General features: G+C 43.9%; 1 protein-coding gene across 4 annotated transcripts; it reads left to right on the top strand.

The window, feature by feature from the left end:
- Positions 1-3,303: 3,303 nt before the first annotated feature.
- Positions 3,304-8,011, top strand: LOC115174428 (osteopetrosis-associated transmembrane protein 1). Of its 4 annotated transcripts, none has more exons than XM_029732937.1 (6): positions 3,304-3,382; positions 4,304-4,418; positions 5,173-5,270; positions 5,428-5,538; positions 6,622-6,787; positions 7,289-8,011. In XM_029732937.1, exons 2-6 carry the CDS (start codon positions 4,304-4,306, stop codon positions 7,342-7,344), a joined length of 546 nt encoding a protein of 181 aa, XP_029588797.1. In that variant the 5' UTR covers positions 3,304-3,382; the 3' UTR covers positions 7,345-8,011. The 4 variants fall into 4 exon arrangements, with proteins under 4 accessions (XP_029588797.1, XP_029588795.1, XP_029588796.1 ...); XM_029732935.1 differs by lacking the exon at positions 3,304-3,382 and adding an exon at positions 3,389-3,815; XM_029732939.1 differs by lacking the exon at positions 3,304-3,382 and adding an exon at positions 4,049-4,146.
- Positions 8,012-10,508: the final 2,497 nt, after the last annotated feature.

Here is a 10,508-nt window from a genome sequence, read left to right as displayed (position 1 = left end):
TCAGAACTATGAAATAACACATGGAATCATTTAGTAACCAAAAAAGTGTTAAATCAAAATATATTTTATATTTGAGATTCTTCAAATAGCCATTCGTTGCCTTGATGACAGCTTTGCACACTCTTGGCATTCTCTCAATCAGCTTCATAAGGTAGTCACCTGGAATGCATTTCAATTAACAGGTGTGCCTTGTTAAAAGTTCATTTGTGGAATTTCTTTCCTTCTTAATGCATTTGAGTCAAACCATTGTGTTGTGACAAGGTGGGGGGTATACAGAAGATAGCCCTATTCGGTAAAAGACCAAGTCCATATTAAGGCAAGAACAGCTCAAATAAGCAAAGGTCAGTCAATACAGACAATTTCAATAACTTTGACAGCTTCTTCAAGTGTAGTCGCAAAAACCATCAATCGCTATGATGAAACTGGCTCTCATTAGGAACGCCACAGGAATGGAAGACCCAGAGGTGAGGATACTGTAAGAGGATACTGTAAGTTCATTAGAGTTACCAAATAAATGCTTCACAGAGTTCAAGTATCTCAACATCAACTGTTCAGAGGAGAATCAGGCCTTCATGGTCGAATTGATGCAAAGAAACCACTACCAAAGAACACCTATAAGAAGAAGAGACTTGTTTGGGCCAAGAAAGACGAGCAATGGACATTAGACCAGTGGACATTTGTCCTTTGGTGTGGGAGACCAAATTGGAGATTTTTGGTTTCAACCGCCGTGTCTTCGTGAGACGTGGTGTGGGTGAACGGAAGATCTCCGCATGTGTATTTCCAACCGTAAAGCATGGAGGAGGAGGTGTTATGGTGTGGGTGTGCTTTGCTGGTGACACTGTCTGTGATTTATGTAGATTTCAAGGCACACTTAACCAGCATGACTACCACAGCATTCTGCAGCGATATGCCATCCCATCTGGTTTGGGCTTAGTGGGACTATGATTTGTTTTTCAACAGGACAATGACCAAACACACCTCCAGGCTGTGTAAGGGCTATTGTACCAAGAAGATGGAGTGCTGCATCAGATGACCTGGCCTGCACAATCCCCCGACCTCAACTAAATTGAGATGCTTTGGGATGATTTGGACCGCAAAGTGAAGGAAAAGCGCTCATGTTTGGGAAAGATTTGGTGACGTGGTAAAAAGAGAATGGTTATGTGTGATGATTGTGAGATACTATACAAATTTGACAGTCACAAGATGGGGACTTCAAATAGGCTTATGGCACATTAAGGTAACTGTAGCCTACTTTTCAGATGGTTTAAATGGAAACTGAAATCTGGACAATGACTGTAGGTCTATAACCTTTCACATAGCCTAACATTAACTCATGCAGAAAGATTAAGAATTCCTTGCAGTAAAAATGTAGGCTAAATTTGGACTCTGGAACAGGAGTTGGGAAATATTATTTCTTTATTTTAGTATCTTGATGGAATGCGAACGTGCGTTTAGAAACTGTTTGTATAGAGGTGATATCTTTATCAGCATCCTAAAATTGGATTAGTATTTAAACCACATAAAATATGCATCCAAGCCAAACCGAAATCTTATCAGAAACATTTTGGGTCGTTTTTAAAGCTTTCTACTTCCTTACAACCTGTCAAACTGATGTCCATTGGAAATGTTGCACAGAAAATCTTTCCTATTTTTTTGGAGTTATTGCATTTTCTCCACGTCCCTAAATGTCTTTGCTCCACGAAAGAAGCAGAGATGACAGAGAAATGTACTATTGTCAACTAAACTGAAGCATTCATTCTATAATTTATGACATCATTCTGGTGAGCATGAGTTTATTTAGTCATCTAGGGCAAGATATCATAACAGAAGAGAAGCTGCATATCTAACTATAGACAAGTTGACTAACAAAAAGCAGTAGCATAGGCAATCTAAATCAGGCAACAACAAAAAATCTGCACCCCGTCATAAAATCTTTCCGCTGTCTGTTATTGTAGCCTGAGGTGCGGGCCTCAGATTTGCACATATTGTTGGGCGGTTGTGTAGAGTCATTAGCAATTGCGGGCAGGTGTGGGTAAACAAACAGCCGACCTTCGCACAAGTAATGTTTAGCTAGCCCGTGACACCGGCATGAGCAGTTAGCACCCACCGAACGACTTGGGAAACCCAGCTTCAGCTTGATTACAAATTAATTGGGAAAGAAATGAAAGCTTCACTAGCTACCAATCTATTTTAGTTTCACTGTCCGATCCTTCAAAAAATGAGCCTACTAATTGTTATTTTATACCTTTTCACAAACGGTCTGGTATGTGTTGCTTGATTTGAGCAAGTTAACCGAAATATATCAAAGAATATGACATGCGTCCACGATTAGTCAGTGGCTAGTGCGTGGCAGTGATCTAGCTAGCTAGCGTTACTTTTCAGTAATTAGCTGTCCTCCTAAATGCAGTCAAAGACTTGAACATGTTTGTCTGAAAACGAACTAGTCACCAGTGGTGAAATATGTCTAACCAGTTGGCTTATGTAGCCTGTGTGCCCATGAGCTCCCAAGTGTAGATACTAGCTAACTACCTAAAGCTGGCATGGGGCTATGGTTGGCTACTGTACTGGAGTGGCAGGTAGCCTAGCGGTTAGCGTGTTGGGCCAACCAAAAGGTTGCTGGATTGAATCGCTGACAAGGTAAACATCTGTACTTCTGCCCCTTAACAAGGCAGTTAAACCACTGTTCCCTGGGAGGCCGTCAATGTAACTAAAAATGTGTTCTTAACTGACTTGCCTTGTTAAAAGATGTGTGTGTGTGTGTGTGTGTATATATATATATATATTGTAATGAACAGGCAGGGAGCAGGTCTCGAACCCTCGACCTTCAAGCCCGAAGTCTGGCGCGCTATCGACTGTGCCGCAAAAGCATGCTCGTCCGGCAGAGTCGATTTCCGTGCTTATAAACCCAGGGTCGTTACACTACTCCCTCCTTTCAAAGAGCGCGTCCTCGCGCTAGCTTGCGACTCAACGCCTTACAGGAACGCGCTCACCGGCCAAGCACACGCACTGTCGTGGATGCAAGGTCCGATCACTTCCGACACCAATGTAATGAACAGGCAGGGAGCAGGTCTCGAACCCTCGACCTTCAAGCCCGAAGTCCGGCGCACTATCGACTGTGTCGCAAAAGCATGCTCGTCCGGCGGAGTCGATTTCCGCGCTTATAAACCCAGGGTCGTTACAATATATATATATATATATATATTACAATATATATATATATACAATATGGTTTCAGATCCGATGCAAGAGAAATTGTCCGCCATGTTTTGGTAAGGGCTTAGAGTGACGTCACGCACTCAAGAAGGCTCAACCAATCACTCGACAGGTTCTACATCGCGTGCTTTACACACCAGGAACAGGAAGTGATGGACTGTTATGAAGAGTGAGTTTTGGAATACAGTCACGGTTTGGAAGGTGCTTCTTCAAACATGCATATCTTCCAGGTGGCTGCGTTATTGATAGCGTTACTATATTATGGCAATGCTCAAACGTCTACTGTCGCTGTGAACTCCACCATCCTGGGTTCAGAGTTGAGCGCAGACGGCTTGAAGCAGCTCGCTGCGGCAGTGGCGTCGCAGTCGCCCGTGTTTCAGCCTAGCCGCGGTTCCTATTTTTCTCTCAATCTGTTGTCGGCGTTTCCAGAAGATCTGGAGGTCAGCGATTACTGCGTCGAGCTGCTGGCTATCTTTGGGCAGCGATATTCAACATATGTGAATTGTTTGGTGTCCGCCGCGCGTCCTGTCAAAGTGTGCCAAAATTGTTATGGCACCTACGACAACCTTATGGAAATTTACACAAACATATCATCAGACCAGGTAGGCTAAGTTAGTTACCATTTGTGTTTTCTCAGTGGACTTCTTTGAGTTTATCATTGTGTTTTTAATATTATGCGTTTCGATGTTTTTGCCCTGTGCTGTGGGTTAATTAATATATATCATCTATGGGTTAATACGTGCGCCATTGTCACATGCGTCATGGGACCGTTGCTAGTGCGCCTCTGGTTGCAGTATAAAATGTATAGTGGTGAGGTGTGTACTGTGTAGTAGGGGGAAATAGGAGATCACAAGACTAGCCATCCAAGTCACATGCCTGGTGACTAGGAGAACAAATCCACGACTGACTGTTGCCATAATGGGCGTTAAATAGGTATTCTATAGCCTAATGGCAATGTTTTGCCACATCAATTTCTCAGTACTTTAAGCTGTATCCATTGAATCCTCAATATAAGATAATCTAATTAGTAAGGCTAAACAATAGGGATGGTAAACGCCCTCAGTAAGACTGCTTGTGTGTCTGTTTCCAGATGGGCCCAGGGAATGTGAGCTGCAGAGACAGCCTCCTGCGTTCTGATAGGCTGATGTTGGTGTTCCTGCTCTACAACAACCTGAAGGACATCTGGACTGGTTCAGAATGTAACAGTAGGTGGACTATCTTATATTATAAACACATTAAGCTTTTTTTTTATGGCTGATATGTTTATCAAACATTAGGAACACCTTCCTAATATTGAGTTGCATCTCCCCACCCCCTTTGCCCTCAGAACAGTGTCAATTCATCGGGTCATAGACTCTACAAGGTGTCGAAAGCGTTCCACAGGGATGCTGGCCTATGTTGACTCCAATGCTTCCCACAGTTGTGTTAACTTGGCTGGATGTTCTTTGGGTGGTGGGCCATCCTTGATACACATGGGAAACTGTTGAATGTGAAACAATCCAGCAGCGTTGCAGTTCTTGACACAAACTGGCACCTACTACCATACCCCGTTCAAACACACTTGTCTTGCCCATTCACCCTCTGAATGGCACACGTACACAATCCATGTCTCGATTGTCTCAAGGCTCAAAAATAATTTAACCTGTCTCCTTCACTTCATCTACACTGAGCTGTATTTGAAGTGGATTTAACAAGTGACATTAATATGGAATCATAACATTCACCTGGTCAGTCTGTCATGGACAGAGCAGGTGTTCTTAATGTTTTGTATGCTCAGTGTATATTATTACCTTTTCTATATCTCAATAAGTCCCTTGCTTCCTCTCCTTGCCTCATTTCCTTTGTGATAGATTCTTTGAATATAATTGATGTGTGCCAGGAGGCAGAGTATACAAGTTTGATCTTTAACCCTGCCATGGTACATCATTTCTGAATGATATCTGACTTCCTGTTTCTAAGGTTGTGTAAGCCTGGGACTCCACAGCCTGACCAATGACACCCTTTACTTCATGGCCACTCTCAACCAGTCCCTCAGATGTTTTGAGAAGTTCCAACAGGTGGGTCACTGTTGTAAGTCAAAGAGAAAGATTGTTTAGCTAGTGCATACCAAAAGCCATCTAAAACCACTAGGGAGGGAGAGGGGAGTATAGAGATGAAGTTTATAAATTACTAAAACGGTTTTCACCTGTTTGTGATTTATTATTTTTTTTCCAGGGGAACCACTCAGCGCTATGTAAGGAGTGCAAGGCCACATACAGAGGACTGAATGAGCTGTACAGCCGCATGGAGAAGAATCGCACACTCTGCATCGACATTGAGGACTCTGTATGTATTTCACAGCCACAGTTTGTCATTACATCTTGTGCTTTGTCATTCACGTTAGCCTCTGAAGCCCAGGCTTGTCACATATTGTTCAAAAGCCTGGGGAAGTTCTCCTCAAAAAGACGATTAAAAAGGGGTGGATTATGATGGCATCGAGATGGAAACTAGTGACACGTTTCCACTTATCAAACCAATTAAATATTTATTCTACCTCGGAGCCAATCAAATGCAAGCGTTGAATGCCAGTGCTCCCATTCAAACGCAAAATCTAATACTGAAGTACTACAGACTTGCAATAGTCAAGTCAACGAGACTTGGAAGGATGGCCACGTGAGACTACATTAATGTATAATGTGCACTAAAGATATGGAATGTCAAAGTTTTTTGTGCTATATATAGTAGAGCTCCGTTTGTGCACTAGTGCCCAGGAGACTGCAAAATACATTGGAGAAGGTAAAGTTTAGCAAGCTTCCCCACTTCAGTGAGAGCACAACTAATAGATATGTGGAAGATGTAAAACAGCACCCACTAGGGGGCTCTTAGGCTGTGTTTAGACATGCAGACAAATTGGTTGTTTGATTAATTAGATCAGATCTTTTGCCAATAATTGCCTGTCTAAACGTAGCCATTGAGAAAGGAACAGCGAGATGTCACCAGGGATGCGGCCCAATCATCACTCCCTTCTGTCAAAGTGTGCACTTGCTCAATTTCCTTCATGGATTTGAAAGGAAATGACTGGTATGGAAAATCCCTCTAGCCCAACTCAACACCAATCCAATGCTTTTAAACTTGAGTGGGGTAGTGAACGGGTGCATACTTCAGGACAAGGAGAGATTATTGGGACGCACCCCAGTTCTGGTGGTGCCAGTGAGTTTCAAAGGAGGAGGTGACGTAGAGACTAGTAACTAGAAAGGGGCACTAGGGACAGAAGGCCAAAGCCAGAAATGGAGCAAGGGAGTCAGATGGACAAAAAAAGAGTGAGCAACTTAAGAATAGAGAAGTGGGCGAGAGAGAGACTTTACCCCCTTTGTGGTTCTTTAAGCTCTTGTGTTGATGGTGGGTGGGGGGGATCTTGCCTTGTTTCAGATGAATATGACCCGCAGACTGTGGAGCAAGAATTTCAATTGTTCCTTCCCCCGGGCAGAGAATGTTCCTGTCATCGCCGTGTCCAGCTTCATGCTCTTTCTGCCCATCATCTTCTACTTGAGCAGTTTCCTTCACTCGGAACAAAAGAAACGCCAGCTCATACAACGTGAGTAACCGGCTTAAAACATCCATTGTTGCACAGAAAGATTTGACGGGTTGGTTGGGTGGGAGGCTGTAGGGTGGGGGGGCTTATTGGGGTGTCACAGGTTTTTAAAGTGAAGTATGTATGGAAGCCAGGGTGTCTCCTGCATGAATGTTCCTGGTTTATAGAGATTTTATTGAAGGGGAGAAGGGAGTTCCTCAATGAGTGCCCCCTAATAATGTGGGCTTGAGAAGGAGGGGTGAGGTAATTCAAGGTGTTGGGAGTGGTGGAGGGGAGCAGTTTAGGGGTTTCCTTGTTAATAGTGGGTTTAGGGGTTTCCTTGTTAATAGTGGGTTTTGGGCCTACTAACGATCTAAGCCGGAGAGTCAGAGTAATACCTTACGTTGTTTCTTTGACACATGTCATTATGGTGAATCAACAATCTTAGATGAAATGTTCCTGTGTTAAATGTTGTTTAGAGGTGATGGGTGGTGGCTAACAGTAACACTTCTGATTCCTCTCCAGCCAAACGAGCCAAGTCCAACACCAACCTCGTGAACATCCAGGACAGGTTAAGCTGAGGAGAGAGAAGGTTAAGGAAGAAAGCGTTATGATGAAGAAATGGAAGAGGATGGGGAGGAATGTTTGTTGTCCTCAGCCCCATGTTCCTTTGGTTTGTCCAAAACCTCTCCTGGATGCAAATGTAATTTCCTCTGTGACTGTGGTTTCAACCAGTTCTGTAATGACAGACAAGTCAAAAAGAGCTCCCCCTGTGGGCGAGAAGGATGCCAATCATCAGTATTTTTTTTCCTAAGATATTATAGCAAACGGAAACAACGGAATATTTGTAACAGAAGATTTGTTATAATTGTACTGTTCATGTCCCGCTTTGAACCGCCTACCCCCACCCCACCCCACCCCACCCATTGCTTTTACAACAAAATACACACAATAGAAATGCACCATGACTGCTGCTGATTTATAAGCAAGGGGGAGGTTAGTCTATTTTTTTGTATTTCATTATTTATCTTTGTGTCAAGAGATGAGAAATGGGTTTTGTCTCTCTCTACTGTAACGCCACTGTGACACGGACTGGCAGGCAGGCGGACTGGCAGACAGAAAGCACTTGATGTCCCTTAATGTGACATATACCTGCCATGTAAAAGTGGATGACAGCTGAGATGGAGATAATCTTTTAAAATATATATACACTGCTCAAAAAAATAAAGAGAACACTAAAATAACACATCCTAGATCTGAATGAATGAAATAATCTTATTAAATACATTTTTCTTTACATAGTTGAATGTGCTGACAACAAAATCACACAAAGAATCAATGGAAATTCAATTTATCAACCCATGGAGGTCTGGATTTGGAGTCACACTCAAAATTAAAGTGGAAAACCACACTACAGGCTGATCCAACTTTGATGTAATGTCCTTAAAACAAGTCAAAATGAGGCTCAGTAGTGTGTGTGGCCTCCACGTGCCTATATGACCTCCCTACAACACCTAGGCATGCTCCTGATGAGGTGGCGGATGGTCTCCTGAGGGATCTCCTCCCAGACCTGGACTAAAGCATCCCCCAACTCCTGGACAGTCTGTGGTGCAACGTGGCGTTGGTGGATGGAGCGAGACATGATGTCCCAGATGTGCTCAATTGGATTCAGGTCTGGGGAACGGGCGGGCCAGTCCATAGCATCAATGCCTTCCTCTTGCAGGAACTGCTGACACACTCCAGCCACATGAGGTCTAGCATTAGGAGGAACTCAGGGCCAACCGCACCAGCATATGGTCTCACAAGGGGTCTGAGGATCTCATCTCGGTACCTAATGGCAGTCAGGCTACCTCTGGCGAGCACATGGAGGGCTGTGCAGCCCCCCAAAGAAATGCCACCCCACACCATGACTGACCCACCGCCAAACCGGTCATGCTGGAGGATGTTGCAGGCAGCAGAACGTTCTCCACGGCGTCTCCAGACTCTGTCACGTCTGTCACGTGCTCAGTGTGAACCTGCTTTCATCTGTGAAGAGCACAGGGCGCCAGTGGCGAATTTGCCAATCTTGGTGTTCTCTGGCAAATGCCAAACGTCCTGCACGGTGTTGGGCTGTAAGCACAACCCCCACCTGTGGACGTCGGGCCCTCATACGCGCTCATGGAGTCTGTTTCTGACTGTTTGAGCAGACACATGCACATTTATGGCCTGCTTTTGTGGCCTGCTGGAGGTCATTTTGCAGGGCTCTGGCAGTGCTCCTCCCGCTCCTCCTTGCACAAAGGCGGAGGTAGCGGTCCTGCTGCTGGGTTGTTGCCCTCCTACGGCCTCCTCCACGTCTCCTGATGTACTGGCCTGTCTCCTGGTAGCACCTCCATGCTCTGGACACTACGCTTACAGACACAGCAAACCTTCTTGCCACAGCTCGCATTGATGTGCCATCCTGGATGAGCTGCACTACCTGAGCCACTTGTGTGGGTTGTAGACTCCGTCTCATGCTACCACTAGAGTGAAAGCACCGCCAGCATTCAAAAGTGACCAAAACATCAGCCAGGAAGCATAAGAACTGAGAAGTGGTCTGTGGTCACCACCTGCTGAACCACTCCTTTATTGGGGGTGTCTTGCTAATTGCCTATAATTTCCACCTGTTGTCTATTCCATTTGCACAACAGCATGTGCAATTTATTGTCAATCAGTGTTGCTTCCTAAGTGGACAGTTTGATTTCACAGAAGTGTGATTGACTTGGAGTTACATTGTGTTGTTTAAGTGTTCCCTTTATATACACTGCTCAAAAAAATGGTCAGGTTCAAAATTATTGGCACATTTGGGAAAGATGAGCAAAAAAGACTGTCAAATAAATGTTCTGTATTATGTGCAAAAAATAAATTATATTTGTTTATACTAATACAATAGCTCAGAGAAAAGAATTGGCACCCCTGTTTTCACTACTCCATCACCCTTCCCTTACATGTGAGCAAAGAGCTCTATTTTCATGTCATCCAACAAATGTAAACGCCTGGAGTCTGCTGAATGGCATTTGCACTTGGATTGGAACTGGTGCTATGGTCAGATGACATGAAAATAGAGCTCTTTTGTCACTCATACCAGTGGTATGTTTCGCATCAAAAGAAAGATGCTTATGCAGAAAATAAACCCCTGTAAAATCTAGTGGTGGATCTTTGATGTTATGGGGCTTCCACTGGTCCTGGGGCTCTGGTTAAGGTCAATGGTATCATGAACTTTACCTAGTACCAGAACATTTTCGCCAGGAGGCTGAAACTTGGCCACAAATGGACCTTCTAGCAAGACAATAACCTCAAGCATATATCAAAATCCACAATGAAATGGTTAATTGGCCATAAAATCTGTCTCTGGACTTGAAAGCCATTTAAAACCTGTAGTTCGCATTGAAGAGGGCGAAGACGAAGGATATCAGGGATCTGGAAAGATTATGTATGAAGGAATGGTCTAAACAAATCAATGTTTTTTGGTTACGTGCACAGTTTAGCAGATGTTATAGCGGGTGCAGCAAAATGCTTATGTTACTAGCTGCTAACCATGCAGTAAAATGTCAAATGGGTGGGTCAATGACGAATAAGGATTAGAAAAAAGTGAATGCTTCTTAAAGTTATTTCTACCTTCATTAGTGTTGTGTGTGTGTATATATATATACACTACCGGTCAAACGTTTTACGAAGAAGGAGAGTGATGGAGTGCTGCATCAGATTACCTGGCCTCCACAATCCCCCG

The sequence above is a fragment of the Salmo trutta genome, chromosome 35, assembly GCF_901001165.1.
Source record: "Salmo trutta chromosome 35, fSalTru1.1, whole genome shotgun sequence".
NCBI classification, from domain to species: Eukaryota; Metazoa; Chordata; class Actinopteri; order Salmoniformes; family Salmonidae; genus Salmo; species Salmo trutta.
This window is presented reverse-complemented; position numbering and strand designations above follow the sequence as displayed.

Bases quoted from the DNA above. Each gene is read 5' to 3' on its own strand.
- LOC115174428 (XM_029732935.1), top strand. From the start codon at position 3,429: ATGCATATCTTCCAGGTGGCTGCGTTATTGATAGCGTTACTATATTAT. The intron at 3,816-4,303 runs GTAGGCTAAGTT...GTCTGTTTCCAG, and splicing joins CAAACATATCATCAGACCAG to ATGGGCCCAGGGAATGTGAG. The intron at 4,419-5,172 runs GTAGGTGGACTA...CCTGTTTCTAAG, and splicing joins GACTGGTTCAGAATGTAACA to GTTGTGTAAGCCTGGGACTC.